The sequence below is a fragment of the Sebastes fasciatus genome, chromosome 1 (genome assembly GCF_043250625.1).
Source record: "Sebastes fasciatus isolate fSebFas1 chromosome 1, fSebFas1.pri, whole genome shotgun sequence".
Taxonomy (NCBI): domain Eukaryota; kingdom Metazoa; phylum Chordata; class Actinopteri; order Perciformes; family Sebastidae; genus Sebastes; species Sebastes fasciatus.
In genome coordinates, this window is record NC_133795.1 from 44,759,465 (window position 1) to 44,776,670 (window position 17,206).

Sequence of the window (17,206 nt, forward strand, 5' to 3'; positions counted from 1 at the left end):
TTCCAATTTTCATGAGTTTTTGGGGATGGAAAAGGTCCCAAAAACGCGATCTCGCAGCAGAAAAAGAATAATAACGAGAGCTGCACGCAGCTATGAAAGGGCCCTCGCCCCTGCTCGCGGGTCGGGGTTGCTGGCGGGACGCCGACCGACGCGAAACCGAAACTCTGACGAGCGCCACGACGCCTGCCGCAAGGCTCTACGACAAGCAGTTCACGAGTTATGAAGGGGGGCGTGGCTAATGTGTAGGGGGCGGGCATAACATTCACCAATGAAACAGGCACTCTCTGCTGAGTGATATGACACTTCCCACAAGACTCTACTACAAACGGTTCATGAGATATGAAAGGGGGCGGGGCTAATGTGTAGGGGGCGGGCATAACATTTACCAATGAAACATGAACTCTCTGCTGAGTGATATGACACTTCCCACAAGACTCTACTACAAACGGATCATGAGTTATGAAAGGGGGCGGGGCTAATGTGTAGGGGGCGGGCATAACATTTACCAATGAAACAGGCACTCTCTGCTGAGTGATATGACACCTCCCGCAAGACTCTACGACAAACGGTTCATGAGTTATGAAAGGGGGCGGGGCTAATGTGTAGGGGGCGGGGCTACCCTTAACCAATAAAACAGGAACTCTCTGCTGAGTGATATGACACCTCCCAGAAGCCTGTACGACAAACGGTTCATGAGATATGAAAGGGGGCGGGGCTAACGTCTTAGGGCGGGGCTATGAGTATAATTTTTCATATACATGTCCTCAAGACTGTACCACCATCATACCTGAGAAATCTGGGGCAGATCGGACTATGTACAGTTGAGTTACAATAACTCCCTGTTTCATGGCGAATGGCTCAAAATGGCCGCCACGCCACGGTCCGCTCGTTAAGTGAACACTCACCATTTTAATAACTTTTCATCCTCAAGGTCTTGAGATGGTCCTGACCAAATTTCAAATCGATATGATCAAATCTGTAGGAGGAGTTCGTTAGAGTACGCGGCCAATAAAACGCAAAAATTGGGAAAATCGTACATAAAATCCAATATGGCCGACTTCTGGGTGGGCGGAGCTCATTGAGTATGAATATATTTTTTCATATACATGTCATCAGTACTGGAGCAACATCATACCTGAGAGATTTGGGGCAGATCGGACTATGTACAGTTGAGTTACAATAACTGGCGAATGGCTCAAAATGGCCGCCACGCCACGGTCCGCTCGTTAAGTGAACGCTCACCATTTTAATAACTTTTCATCCTCGGGGTCTTGAGATGGTCCTGACCAAATATCAACTCGATCTGATCAAATCTGTAGGAGGAGTTCGTTAAAGTACGCGGCCAATAAAACGCAAAAATGACATCAAAATCCAATATGGCCGACTTCTGGGTGGGCGGGGCTAATGAAACCCAATGAGGAATATGTTTCAAATGATGAGTGGGATATGCATACCAAATTTCATGAATATCGGATCAACTTTGACAAAGTTAAAATTTCAACGCGTTAGGGGGCGCTAGAGAGCCGAATAAAAACACACTGAGCCTAATGGCTATGCAGTTACATAAAGTTCACAGGTGTCTATCATTTTGCCAAATTTTATGAGATTCCGAGTACCTAAAGGTATGTTCAAAATCTGAAAGACATAAGGGGGCGCTAGAGAGCCAACATGCCACGCCCAAGCAAAATTTCACCACTAAAATTAAGTAATTACTAGTTTGGATGTGTGTGTAAAGTTTCATAAATTTTTGTGCATCCTAAAGTCTTCAAATATGCGTTCGTAAATTCTAAAATCACGCAGGAAGTCCAACATGGCTGACTTCCTGTTTGCCGGAGAAATCTCAAAATCATTTAATCCAGGTATGAGGGCGTGAGCAACGACATACTTGAATTTCGTGAAGATCGAAGAAACTTTCTCGGAAAAACTGCGTACGTTAGGGGGCGCTATGGAGCCCCCTGGAGACACCCGAGCCCAGTCACTCCAGAACATTGAATTTCCCACCAGTTCTGACGCATACTCCACTTTTCGTGAGTTTTGGGGATGGCTAAGGTCGTCAAAAACGCGTTCTTGCAGCGGAAAAATAATAATAATAATAATAATAATCTGCAGAAAAACAATAGGTTCCTTGCACTTCGTGCCAGGACACCGTTGGGTCCTGGCACTTTCGTGCTCGGGCCCTAATAATCTGCAGAAAAACAATAGGTTCCTTGCACTTCGTGCCAGGACACCGTTGGGTCCTGGCACTTTCGTGCTCGGGCCCTAATAATAATAATCTGCAGAAAAACAATAGGTTCCTTGCACTTCGTGCCAGGACACCGTTGGGTCCTGGCACTTTCGTGCTCGGGCCCTAATAATAATAATAATCTGCAGAAAAACAATAGGTTCCTTGCACTTCGTGCCAGGACACCGTTGGGTCCTGGCACTTTCGTGCTCGGGCCCTAACGAGAGCTGCACGCAGCTATGAAAGGGCCCTCGCCCCTGCTCGCGGGTCGGGGTTGCTGGCGGGACGCCGACCGACGCGAAACCGAAACTCTGACGAGCGCCACGACGCCTACCGCAAGGCTCTACGACAAGCGGTTCGCGAGTTATGAAGGGGGGCGGGGCTAATGTGTAGGGGGCGGGCATAACATTTACCAATGAAACATGAACTCTCTGCTGAGTGATATGACACTTCCCACAAGACTCTACGACAAACGGATCATGAGTTATGAAAGGGGGCGGGCCTAATGTGTAGGGGGCGGGCATAACCTTCACCAATGAAACAGGCACTCTCTGCTGAGTGATATGACACTTCCCGCAAGACTCTACGACAAACGGTTCATGAGTTATGAAAGGGGGCGGGGCTAATGTGTAGGGGGCGGGGCTACCCTTAACCAATGAAACAGGCACTCTCTGCTGAGTGATATGACACCTCCCGCAAGACTCTACGACAAACGGTTCATGAGTTATGAAAAGGGGCGGGGCTAATGTGTAGGGGGCGGGGCTACCCGTAACCAATGAAACAGGCACTCTCTGCTGAGTGATATGACACCTCCCGCAAGACTCTACGACAAACGGTTCATGAGTTATGAAAGGGGGCGGGGCTAATGTGTAGGGGGCGGGGCTACCCTTAACGAATAAAACAGGAACTCTCTGCTGAGTGATATGACACCTCCCATAAGCCTGTACGACAAACGGTTCATGAGATATGAAAGGGGGCGGGGCTAATGTGTAGGGGGCGGGGCTACCCTTAACGAATGAATCATGAACTCTCTGCTGAGTGATATGACACTTCCCACAAGACTCTACTATAAACGGTTCATGAGATATAAAAGGGGGCGGGGCTAACGTCTTAGGGTGGGGCTATGAGTATAATTTTTCATATACATGCCATCAGTACTGGAGCACCATCATACCTGAGAAATCTGGGGCAGATCGAACTATGTACAGTTGAGTTAGGGTTAACCCACTCTCTGCTGAGTGATATGACACATCCCACAAGACTCTACTATAAACGGTTCATGAGATATGAAAGGGGGCGGGGCTAACGTCTTAGGGCGGGGCTATGAGTATATTTTTTCATATACATGTCATCAGTACTGGAGCAACATCATACCTGAGAGATTTGGGGCAGATCGGACTATGTACAGTTGAGTTACAATAACTGGCGAATGGCTCAAAATGGCCGCCACGCCACGGTCCGCTCGTTAAGTGAACGCTCACCATTTTAATAACTTTTCATCCTCGAGGTCTTGAGATGGTCCTGACCAAATTTCAAATCGATATGATCAAATCTGTAGGAGGAGTTCGTTAAAGTACGCGGCCAATAAAACGAAAAAATTGGGAAAATCGTACATAAAATCCAATATGGCCGACTTCTGGGTGGGCGGGGCTAATGAAACCCAATGAGGAATATGTTTCAAATGATGAGTGGGATATGCATACCAAATTTCGTGAATATCGGATCAACTTTGACAAAGTTAAAATTTCAACGCGTTAGGGGGCGCTATAGAGCCGTATAAAAACAAACTGAGCCTAATGGCTATGCAGTTACATAAAGTTCACAGGTGTCTATCATGTTGCCAAATTTCATGCGTCTACGAGTATGCCAAGGTATACGAATGGATGTTCAAAGGCAAAAAGGACATAAGGGGGCGCTAGAGAGCCAACATGCCACGCCCAAAATAAATTTCACCACTGAATCAAAGGGATTACCTGTTTGGGTGTGCGTGTAAAGTTTCATGAGATTTGGTGCATCCTAAAGTCCTCAAAAATGTGTTCGTAAATTTTAAAATCACGCAGGAAGTCCAACGTGGCTGACTTCCTGTTGGCCGAAAAAATCTCAAAAATATTTAATGTGCCATTGAAGATGTGAGCAATGACATACTTAAATTTCGTGAAGATCGAAGTAACTTTTTCTGGAAACCTGCTTTCTATAGGGGGCGCTATCGAGCCCGCTGGTGCACCCGAGCCCAATCACTACAGAATATTGCAATTTTCGCCACTTCTGACGCATATTCCAATTCTGGTGAGTTTTGGGGATGGCTAAGGTCGTCAAAAACGCGTTCTTGCAGCAGAAAAAGAATAATAACGAGAGCTGCACGCAGCTATGAAAGGGCCCTCGCCCCTGCTCGCGGGTCGGGGTTGCTGGCGGGACGCCGACCGACGCGAAACCGAAACCCTGACGAGCGCCACGACGCCTGCCGCAAGGCTCTACGACAAGCGGTTCGCGAGTTATGAAGGGGGGCGTGGCTAATGTGTAGGGGGCGGGCATAACATTCACCAATGAAACAGGAACTCTCTGCTGAGTTATATGACACTTCCCGCAAGACTCTACGACAAACGGATCATGAGTTATGAAAGGGGGCGGGGCTAATGTGTAGGGGGCGGGCATAACATTTACCAATGAAACAGGCACTCTCTGCTGAGTGATATGACACCTCCCGCAAGACTCTACGACAAACGGTTCATGAGTTATGAAAGGGGGCGGGGCTAATGTGTAGGGGGCGGGGCTACCCTTAACAAATAAAACAGGAACTCTCTGCTGAGTGATATGACACATCCCACAAGACTCTACTATAAACGGTTCATGAGATATGAAAGGGGGCGGGGCTAACGTCTTAGGGCGGGGCTATGAGTATAATTTTTCATATACATGTCCTCAAGACTGTACCACCATCATACCTGAGAAATCTGGGGCAGATCGGACTATGTACAGTTGAGTTAGGGTTTACCCACTCTCTGCTGAGTGATATGACACATCCCACAAGACTCTACTATAAACGGTTCATTAGATATGAAAGGGGGCGGGGCTAACGTCTTGGGGCGGGGCTATGAGTATATTTTTTCATATACATGTCATCAGTACTGGAGCAACATCATACCTGAGAGATTTGGGGCAGATCGGACTATGTACAGTTGAGTTACAATAACTGGCGAATGGCTCAAAATGGCCGCCACGCCACGGTCCGCTCGTTAAGTGAACACTCACCATTTTAATAACTTTTCATCCTCGAGGTCTTGAGATGGTCCTGACCAAATTTCAAATCGATATGATCAAATCTGTAGGAGGAGTTCGTTAAAGTACGCGGCCAATAAAACGAAAAAATTGGGAAAATCGTACATAAAATCCAATATGGCCGACTTCTGGGTGGGCGGGGCTAATGAAACCCAATGAGGAATATGTTTCAAATGATGAGTGGGATATGCATACCAAATTTCATGAATATCGGATCAACTTTGACAAAGTTAAAATTTCAACGCGTTAGGGGGCGCTATAGAGCCGAATAAAAACACACCGAGCCTAATGGCTATGCAGTTACATAAAGTTCACAGGTGTCTATCATTTTGCCAAATTTTATGAGATTCCGAGCACCTAAAGGTATGTTCAAAATCTGAAAGACATAAGGGGGCGCTAGAGAGCCAACATGCCACGCCCAAGCAAAATTTCACCACTAAAATTAAGTAATTACTAGTTTGGATGTGTGTGTAAAGTTTCATAAATTTTTGTGCATCCTAAAGTCTTCAAATATGCGTTCGTAAATTCAAAAATCACGCAGGAAGTCCAACATGGCTGACTTCCTGTTTGCCGAAGAAATCTCAAAATCATTTAATCCAGGTATGAGGGCGTGAGCAACGACATACTTGAATTTCGTGAAGATCGAAGAAACTTTCTCGGAAAAACTGCGTACGTTAGGGGGCGCTATGGAGCCCCCTGGAGACACCCGAGCCCAGTCACTCCAGAACATTGAATTTCCCACCAGTTCTGACGCATACTCCACTTTTCGTGAGTTTTGGGGATGGCTAAGGTCGTCAAAAACGCGTTCTTGCAGCGGAAAAATAATAATAACGAGAGCTGCACGCAGCTATGAAAGGGCCCTCGCCCCTGCTCGCGGGTCGGGGTTGCTGGCGGGACGCCGACCGACGCGAAACCGAAACTCTGACGAGCGCCACGACGCCTGCCGCAAGGCTCTACGACAAGCGGTTCGCGAGTTATGAAGGGGGGCGTGGCTAATGTGTAGGGGGCGGGCATAACATTCACCAATGAAACAGGCACTCTCTGCTGAGTGATATGACACATCCCGCAAGACTCTACGACAAACGGTTCATGAGATATGAAAGGGGGCGGGGCTAATGTGTAGGGGGCGGGCATAACATTTACCAATGAAACAGGCACTCTCTGCTGAGTGATATGACACTTCCCACAAGACTCTACGACAAACGGATCATGAGATATGAAAGGGGGCGGGGCTAATGTGTAGGGGGCGGGGCTACCCTTAACCAATGAAACAGGAACTCTCTGCTGAGTGATATGACACATCCCACAAGACTCTACTATAAACGGTTCATGAGATATGAAAGGGGGCGGGGCTAACGTCTTAGGGCGGGGCTATGAGTATAATTTTTCATATACATGTCCTCAAGACTGTACCACCATCATACCTGAGAAATCTGGGTCAGATCGGACTATGTACAGTTGAGTTACAATAACTCCCTGTTTCATGGCGAATGGCTCAAAATGGCCGCCACGCCACGGTCCGCTCGTTAACTGAACGCTCACCATTTTAATAACTTTTCATCCTCAAGGTATTAAGATGGTCCTGACCAAATTTCAAATCGTTATGATCAAATCTGTAGGAGGAGTTCGTTAAAGTACGCGGCCAATAAAAAGCAAAAATGACATAAAAATCCAATATGGCCGACTTCTGGGTGGGCGGAGCTAATGAAACCCAATTTGGAATATGTTTCAAATGATGAGTGGGATATGCATACCAAATTTCATGAGTATCGGATGAACTTTGACAAAGTTACGATTTCAACGCGCTAGGGGGCGCTATGGAGCCAGCTGGCGACGCCCGTTCCGAAACACTACAGAACATTGCAATTTTCGCCACTCCCGACGCATGTTCCAATTTTCGTGAGTTTTTGGGGATGGGAAAGGCCTCAAAAACGCGATCTCGCAGCAGAAAAATAATAATAACGAGAGCTGCACGCAGCTATGAAAGGGCCCTCGCCCCTGCTCGCGGGTCGGGGTTTCTGGCTGGACGCCGACCGACGCGAAACCGAAACTCTGACGAGTGCCACGACGCCTGCCGCAAGGCTCTACGACAAGCGGTTCGCGAGTTATGAAGGGGGGCGTGGCTAATGTGTAGGGGGCGGGCATAACATTCACCAATGAAACAGGCACTCTCTGCTGAGTGATATGACACATCCCACAAGACTCTACGACAAACGGTTCATGAGATATGAAAGGGGGTGGGGCTAATGTGTAGGGGGCGGGCATAACATTCACCAATGAAACAGGCACTCTCTGCTGAGTGATATGACACATCCCACAAGACTCTACGACAAACGGATCATGAGTTATGAAAGGGGGCGGGGCTAATGTGTAGGGGGCGGGCATAACATTCACCAATGAAACAGGCACTCTCTGCTGAGTGATATGACACATCCCACAAGACTCTACGACAAACGGATCATGAGTTATGAAAGGGGGCGGGGCTAATGTGTAGGGGGCGGGCATAACATTTACCAATGAAACAGGCACTCTGTGCTGAGTGATATGACACTTCCCACAAGACTCTACGACAAACGGATCATGAGTTATGAAAGGGGGCGGGGCTAATGTGTAGGGGGCGGGGCTACCCTTAACCAATAAAACAGGAACTCTCTGCTGAGTGATATGACACCTCCCATAAGCCTGTACGACAAACGGTTCATGAGATATGAAAGGGGGCGGAGCTAACGTCTTAGGGCGGGGCTATGAGTATAATTTTTCATATACATGTCCTCAAGACTGTACCACCATCATACCTGAGAAATCTGGGGCAGATCGGACTATGTACAGTTGAGTTACAATAACTCCCTGTTTCATGGCGAATGGCTCAAAATGGCCGCCACACCACGGTCCGCTCGTTAAGTGAACACTCACCATTTTAATAACTTTTCATCCTCAAGGTCTTGAGATGGTCCTGACCAAATTTCAAATCGATATGATCAAATCTGTAGGAGGAGTTCGTTAGAGTACGCGGCCAATAAAACGCAAAAATTGGGAAAATCGTACATAAAATCCAATATGGCCGACTTCTGGGTGGGCGGAGCTCATTGAGTATGAGTATATTTTTTCATATACATGTCATCAGTACTGGAGCAACATCATACCTGAGAGATTTGGGGCAGATCGGACTATGTACAGTTGAGTTACAATAACTGGCGAATGGCTCAAAATGGCCGCCACGCCACGGTCCGCTCGTTAAGTGAACACTCACCATTTTAATAACTTTTCATCCTCGGGGTCTTGAGATGGTCCTGACCAAATATCAACTTGATCTGATCAAATCTGTAGGAGGAGTTCGTTAAAGTACGCGGCCAATAAAACGCAAAAATGACATCAAAATCCAATATGGCCGACTTCTGGGTGGGCGGGGCTAATGAAACCCAATGAGGAATATGTTTCAAATGATGAGTGGGATATGCATACCAAATTTCATGAATATCGGATCAACTTTGACAAAGTTAAAATTTCAACGCGTTAGGGGGCGCTATAGAGCCGAATAAAAACACACTGAGCCTAATGGCTATGCATTTACATAAAGTTCACAGGTGTCTATCATTTTGCCAAATTTTATGAGATTCCGAGCACCTAAAGGTATGTTCAAAATCTGAAAGACATAAGGGGGCGCTAGAGAGCCAACATGCCACGCCCAAGCAAAATTTCACCACTAAAATTAAGTAATTACTAGTTTGGATGTGTGTGTAAAGTTTCATACATTTTTGTGCATCCTAAAGTCTTCAAATATGCGTTCGTACATTTTAAAAAAACGCAGGAAGTCCAACATGGCTGACTTCCTGTTTGCCGGAGAAATCTCAAAATCATTTAATCCAGGTATGAGGGCGTGAGCAACGACATACTTGAATTTCGTGAAGATCGAAGAAACTTTCTCGGAAAAACTGCGTACGTTAGGGGGCGCTATGGAGCCCCCTGGAGACACCCGAGCCCAGTCACTCCAAAACATTGAATTTCCCACCAGTTCTGACGCATACTCCACTTTTCGTGAGTTTTGGGGATGGCTAAGGTCGTCAAAAACGCGATCTTGCAGCGGAAAAATAATAATAACGAGAGCTGCACGCAGCTATGAAAGGGCCCTCGCCCCCGCTCGCGGGTCGGGGTTGCTGGCGGGACGCCGACCGACGCGAAACCGAAACTCTGACGAGCGCCACGACGCCTGCCGCAAGGCTCTACGACAAGCGGTTCGCGAGTTATGAAAGGGGGCAGGGCTAATGTGTAGGGGGCGGGCATAACATTCACCAATGAAACAGGCACTCTCTGCTGAGTTATATGACACTTCCCACAAGACTCTACTACAAACGGATCATGAGTTATGAAAGGGGGCGGGGCTAATGTGTAGGGGGCGGGGCTACCCGTAAGCAATGAAACAGGCACTCTCTGCTGAGTGATATGACACCTCCCGCAAGACTCTACGACAAACGGTTCATGAGTTATGAAAGGGGGCGGGGCTAATGTGTAGGGGGCGGGGCTACCCTTAACCAATGAAACAGGAACTCTCTGCTGAGTGATATGACACATCCCACAAGACTCTACTATAAACGGTTCATGAGATATGAAAGGGGGCGGGGCTAACGTCTTAGGGCGGGGCTATGAGTATAATTTTTCATATACATGTCCTCAAGACTGTACCACCATCATACCTGAGAAATCTGGGTCAGATCGGACTATGTACAGTTGAGTTACAATAACTCCCTGTTTCATGGCGAATGGCTCAAAATGGCCGCCACGCCACGGTCCGCTCGTTAACTGAACGCTCACCATTTTAATAACTTTTCATCCTCAAGGTATTAAGATGGTCCTGACCAAATTTCAAATCGTTATGATCAAATCTGTAGGAGGAGTTCGTTAAAGTACGCGGCCAATAAAACGCAAAAATGACATAAAAATCCAATATGGCCGACTTCTGGGTGGGCGGAGCTAATGAAACCCAATTTGGAATATGTTTCAAATGATGAGTGGGATATGCATACCAAATTTCATGAGTATCGGATGAACTTTGACAAAGTTACGATTTCAACGCGCTAGGGGGCGCTATGGAGCCAGCTGGCGACGCCCGTTCCGAAACACTACAGAACATTGCAATTTTCGCCACTCCCGACGCATGTTCCAATTTTCGTGAGTTTTTGGGGATGGGAAAGGCCTCAAAAACGCGATCTCGCAGCAGAAAAATAATAATAACGAGAGCTGCACGCAGCTATGAAAGGGCCCTCGCCCCTGCTCGCGGGTCGGGGTTGCTGGCGGGACGCCGACCGACGCGAAACCGAAACTCTGACGAGCGCCACGACGCCTGCCGCAAGGCTCTACGACAAGCGGTTCACGAGTTATGAAGGGGGGCGTGGCTAATGTGTAGGGGGCGGGCATAACATTCACCAATGAAACAGGAACTCTCTGCTGAGTTATATGACACTTCCCACAAGACTCTACGACAAACGGATCATGAGTTATGAAAGGGGGCGGGGCTAATGTGTAGGGGGCGGGCATAACTTTCACCAATGAAACAGGCACTCTCTGCTGAGTGATATGACACCTCCCACAAGACTCTACTTTAAACGGTTCATGAGATATGAAAGGGGGCGGGGCTAATGTGTAGGGGGCGGGCATAACATTTACCAATGAAACATGAACTCTCTGCTGAGTGATATGACACTTCCCACAAGACTCTACTATAAACGGTTCATGAGATATGAAAGGGGGCGGGGATAATGTGTAGGGGGCGGGCATAACATTTACCAATGAAACATGAACTCTCTGCTGAGTGATATGACACTTCCCACAAGACTCTACTACAAACGGTTCATGAGATATGAAAGGGGGCGGGGCTAATGTGTAGGGGGCGGGCATAACATTTACCAATGAAACATGAACTCTCTGCTGAGTGATATGACACTTCCCACAAGACTCTACTACAAACGGATCATGAGTTATGAAAGGGGGCGGGGCTAATGTGTAGGGGGTGGGGCTACCCTTAACGAATAAAACAGGAACTCTCTGCTGAGTGATATGACACCTCCCGCAAGACTCTACGACAAACGGTTCATGAGTTATGAAAGGGGGCGGGGCTAATGTGTAGGGGGCGGGCATAACTTTCACCAATGAAACAGGCACTCTCTGCTGAGTGATATGACACCTCCCACAAGACTCTACTATAAACGGTTCATGAGATATAAAAGGGGGCGGGGCTAACGTCTTAGGGTGGGGCTATGAGTATAATTTTTCATATACATGCCATCAGTACTGGAGCACCATCATACCTGAGAAATCTGGGGCAGATCGAACTATGTACAGTTGAGTTAGGGTTAACCCACTCTCTGCTGAGTGATATGACACATCCCACAAGACTCTACTATAAACGGTTCATGAGATATGAAAGGGGGCGGGGCTAACGTCTTAGGGCGGGGCTATGAGTATAATTTTTCATATACATGTCCTCAAGACTGTACCACCATCATACCTGAGAAATCTGGGGCAGATCGGACTATGTACAGTTGAGTTACAATAACTCCCTGTTTCATGGCGAATGGCTCAAAATGGCCGCCACGCCACGGTCCGCTCGTTAAGTGAACGCTCACCATTTTAATAACTTTTCATCCTCGAGGTCTTGAGATGGTCCTGACCAAATATCAACTCGATCTGATCAAATCTGTAGGAGGAGTTTGTTAAAGTACGCGGTCAATAAAACGCAAAAATGACATAAAAATCCAATATGGCCGTCTTCTGGGTGGGCGGAGCTAATGAAACCCAATGAGGAATATGTTTCAAATGATGAGTGGGATATGCATACCAAATTTCATGAATATCGGATCAACTTTGACAAAGTTAAAATTTCAACGCGTTAGGGGGCGCTATAGAGCCGAATAAAAACACACTGGGCCTAATGGCTATGCAGTTACATAAAGTTCACAGGTGTCTATCATTTTGCCAAATTTTATGAGATTCCGAGCACCTAAAGGTATGTTCAAAATCTGAAAGACATAAGGGGGCGCTAGAGAGCCAACATGCCACGCCCGAGCAAAATTTCACCACTAAAATTAAGTAATTACTAGTTTGGATGTGTGTGCAAAGTTTCATAAATTTTTGTCTATCCTAAAGTCTTCAAATATGCGTTCGTAAATTCTAAAATCACGCAGGAAGTCCAACATGGCTGACTTCCTGTCTGCCGGAGAAATCTCAAAATCATTTAATCCAGGTATGAGGGCGCGAGCAACGACATACTTGAATTTCGTGAAGATCGAAGAAACTTTCTCGGAAAAACTGCGTACGTTAGGGGGCGCTATGGAGCCCCCTGGAGACACCCGAGCCCAGTCACTCCAGAACATTGAATTTCCCACCAGTTCTGACGCATACTCCACTTTTCGTGAGTTTTGGGGATGGCTAAGGTCGTCAAAAACGCGTTCTTGCAGCGGAAAAATAATAATAATAATAATAATAATCTGCAGAAAAACAATAGGTTCCTTGCACTTCGTGCCAGGACACCGTTGGGTCCTGGCACTTTCGTGCTCGGGCCCTAATAATAATCTGCAGAAAAACAATAGGTTCCTTGCACTTCGTGCCAGGACACCGTTGGGTCCTGGCACTTTCGTGCTCGGGCCCTAATAATAATAATAATCTGCAGAAAAACAATAGGTTCCTTGCACTTCGTGCCAGGACACCGTTGGGTCCTGGCACTTTCGTGCTCGGGCCCTAATAATAATAATCTGCAGAAAAACAATAGGTTCCTTGCACTTCGTGCCAGGACACCGTTGGGTCCTGGCACTTTCGTGCTCGGGCCCTAATAATAATAATCTGCAGAAAAACAATAGGTTCCTTGCACTTCGTGCCAGGACACCGTTGGGTCCTGGCACTTTCGTGCTCGGGCCCTAATAATAATCTGCAGAAAAACAATAGGTTCCTTGCACTTCGTGCCAGGACACCGTTGGGTCCTGGCACTTTCGTGCTCGGGCCCTAATAATAATAATCTGCAGAAAAACAATAGGTTCCTTGCACTTCGTGCCAGGACACCGTTGGGTCCTGGCACTTTCGTGCTCGGGCCCTAATAATAATAATCTGCAGAAAAACAATAGGTTCCTTGCACTTCGTGCCAGGACACCGTTGGGTCCTGGCACTTTCGTGCTCGGGCCCTAATAATACTGACAAAAACAATAGGTTCCTTGCACTTCGTGCCAGGACACCGTTGGGTCCTGGCACTTTCGTGCTCGGGCCCTAATAATACTGACAAAAACAATAGGTTCCTTGCACTTCGTGCCAGGACACCGTTGGGTCCTGGCACTTTCGTGCTCGGGCCCTAATAATAATAATCTGCAGAAAAACAATAGGTTCCTTGCACTTCGTGCCAGGACACCGTTGGGTCCTGGCACTTTCGTGCTCGGGCCCTAATAATAATAATCTGCAGAAAAACAATAGGTTCCTTGCACTTCGTGCCAGGACACCGTTGGGTCCTGGCACTTTCGTGCTCGGGCCCTAATAATCTGCAGAAAAACAATAGGTTCCTTGCACTTCGTGCCAGGACACCGTTGGGTCCTGGCACTTTCGTGCTCGGGCCCTAATAATCTGCAGAAAAACAATAGGTTCCTTGCACTTCGTGCCAGGACACCGTTGGGTCCTGGCACTTTCGTGCTCGGGCCCTAATAAAGAACAGTCTCACTTAGCCTCTCAGCATGAACACTTTCATACAGCACGGATGATAGTCGTCTTCCACAAAAAAGTTCACTATTTTTTGCTCAGCATGTCATTAAAAATGTTTCTGATACTTGTTCTGATAATTGTTTTATATAAACTGAACAAATTAAATAACTGGGTGTGTGGTTAATTTCTTTGTGCGTCTTATTTTCCATTAAGGCAAGGCACAGCATTGCACATATGCCAGGACATTGTGTATTTTAGGGAGACACAAAAGCAGCAACTTTTAAAAGGAGCATTCCAGTGATTTAGCATTGCATTTTAATTAACTTGGGGGACTCGCAAGAGACAATAAAAAAGATGAGTCAAAATCTGTTTTGCAGAGGTCTGTTTAATGTTGTACAAGAGTGAATAATGCCAACCTCTGCTATGTCAAGAACTCCAATATCCTTCAACCTTTACTATCTATTTTGGTTATAGTTATTAATTTAATTACTAATCAAAGTTCCAAATTGATAGTTTAGTATATCTAATGAGACTATATTAACGTTTTGGTTATTGGTCCCTGATTCCAGGGTGGTGCCCCGTTTATTACTAATGTTTATTGATCATTTTTATTAATACTAATAATTCTATTGATATTAATTAATTTGCTAATAACCAAACCTGTTCCTACCAAATCCCTACATTTGGTGCCCCGTGTGAGGCAGAGTATTATTGTTGGCAAATTATTCATAATTGTGCAATATTAATTTTCAGCATAATTTTTGGTCAAAACCAAAAATGGAGTTTCCACTTCTAAACAAACCAAAAGTGTTTACATTCTACACCACTAGTCTTCCACAGGAGTAGAAGTCCAGGTGTACTTTCAAACAAGTACATTGTGGTTAAAATTGTTATTTGAGATTTTGATTATTAACACTTTAAGCCTTCATAGTGTTAGTTTTAAGAACTTGCTTTTGCTGCTAATTCAAGTTAACCTATGCTGTAGAACTTGAGTTGAAATATTTTGCAACAACTGGTGCCTTGAAATTTGATGTGCGCCTATGATGCCCATATAATGTCTGGACTGGTCCCTACAGAGGCTGATGCTGGACAGCGTGAGTTTCATTTTATGCATGTGCATATGAAAGCATGTTCTCGTGCAACACGGTTATCTTTTCCGAGCTTAAGTTTATAAACACCGCTGGCATTTATCAAATGCAAATAGTTGCATTTCACTCTCACTCTGTCTAAAAACTAATCATTTTTAAAAGTGGGTGGAACTTGTCCTCTCATAATAGCTGTGACACCCATGACTGGATGTGTGCCATTAGATTTGTGACATATACTGATGTTTTTATCATATCATCTTTCTTGTTCACTATTTTTTGCTCCACTTAAATGATGCGCAGGAAAATGTACTCATCATTGGTGCCATCCATGATGTAACAAGGCAGCAATGTTTCATCTTCACACAGACGACGTACAACGAAGCGGCGCCACCAACAAACAGTGTTTGTTTACAACAGGGCACAACCTGATCCTCAAAGCAGTCATTAACAGAGCTCTTTCTCTGCTGACACTTTATGTCGCTTGAGGTCCAGTTACAAGTCAGTAGTGGTTACTAGGACACCTGCAATGCTACCGGAGACTCTGTCAATGACTTTTGCGACTGAAGGTCAAAGGTGGCTGATCTCACGTCAGCCTCTTGGTGCATCAGATCAGAAAGCGCATTGTATTTACATGTACAATTGTAAATTACAGGAATTGCACTCAGGCATTTCACTGATAATTGTTAAAAGTCACGTTTGGCTTAAATTGTGAAGGCGCGCATGTGAGTGATGTCTTTGTCTGTTGTGCACTTCACTTTGACGCCTATGACATCTTAAAAGGATTTGTATACGACATTCAGAACCACTAACATCTCAGACCCCAAAAATGGTTCAGCAAGGTTTGCTGGATGCCGGTCTTCAGTGTGTTCTTTCAAGCTCAGGGGATCCACCTGAAGTCAGAGCGCACAGGTTGCTCAGGTCAAACAGGGCCGGCTTGGGTAGAAGAGTGGGGTTGCGCAGGAGAAGCAGGGGAAGTATGAAAAGAGATTGACGAGATGAACAGGAGGAAGGTTAAACGGAAAAGAGAGGAAAAGAGGAGGCGAAGGAAGAGATGGCCTTTTTTTTCTAATTGGGCGCAGTGTCAGATACATAAAATGGCACAAAGTTGACCAATCCCAGTGATAAATTCTCTCAGGGTTGACGCTCTCCTAAATTATAATTCAATGTTATTTGTTCAACTGTCCGATGAAGAGATGTGGAGCGAACTGGGCACTGAATATGATGACTGAAGACTGGAAGTGATGTGGTTGATATGACTTCATACATCAAGGAGGGTCACATAAAACCAATACATGCAGAAAGTAAATGATTACATTGATAAACATGGCAATAAACACTCACACCTCCACACAGAACAGGTTTTTCCTTATCCTTTAACTAAGCATATTACTAATTAACTACATGCTACTGTAAATGAAAAATCAGTCCCTTTTTTGTTTTAGAATCAAGCCTGTCCTAGATTAAGCAAATATCAATCCTGTTATCACTAGTGCCGTCCATGTTCCAGCTAGACTGCTAGACTTCACTCGGTCCAATCTTAGGGGGAGAAGGGAATCCTGATCTCCACACTAAATCCAGGTGATTCCAGTGCACAGACGATTCACTAGACAACTGAAGAAAAAGCACCCGAATAAATGAGACAGGATTTTGTATGTCAAATGTCGGACAACTTCTCAGTGGAGCTACGGTGGGGCATTTTTAATTCTTGGTGGAGCAAATAAGCAACTTTAACCCCGAGGACTGTCGGTGTAAATGTACTTTTCAATTTTCAGTTACCTAAAGGGTTAAAACTACACCCAGTCTCTCCTACTTCCAGAGAAGTACAGAAAGGTGTTCACCACTCCTCCACTCTGCTGTGACAGCTGGCTTTGAGGATCTCTACTCAAACTTCTACCCTTCTCAACATTTTCCAAAGGCAATACAGGTAATTAAAATATATCATTCTGAT

General features: G+C 45.8%; 1 protein-coding gene across 1 annotated transcript in view; it reads left to right on the forward strand.

The window, feature by feature from the left end:
* LOC141770325 (high affinity choline transporter 1-like) overlaps positions 1–15,774 on the forward strand; it is a 111,464-nt gene extending 95,690 nt beyond the window's left edge. Inside the window, exon 7 of the mRNA XM_074640248.1 lies at positions 15,751–15,774. Within this exon, the coding sequence (XP_074496349.1) occupies positions 15,751–15,774 (24 nt within the window). The remainder of the gene's footprint in view (positions 1–15,750) is intronic.
* The last annotated feature ends 1,432 nt before the right edge of the window (positions 15,775–17,206 follow it).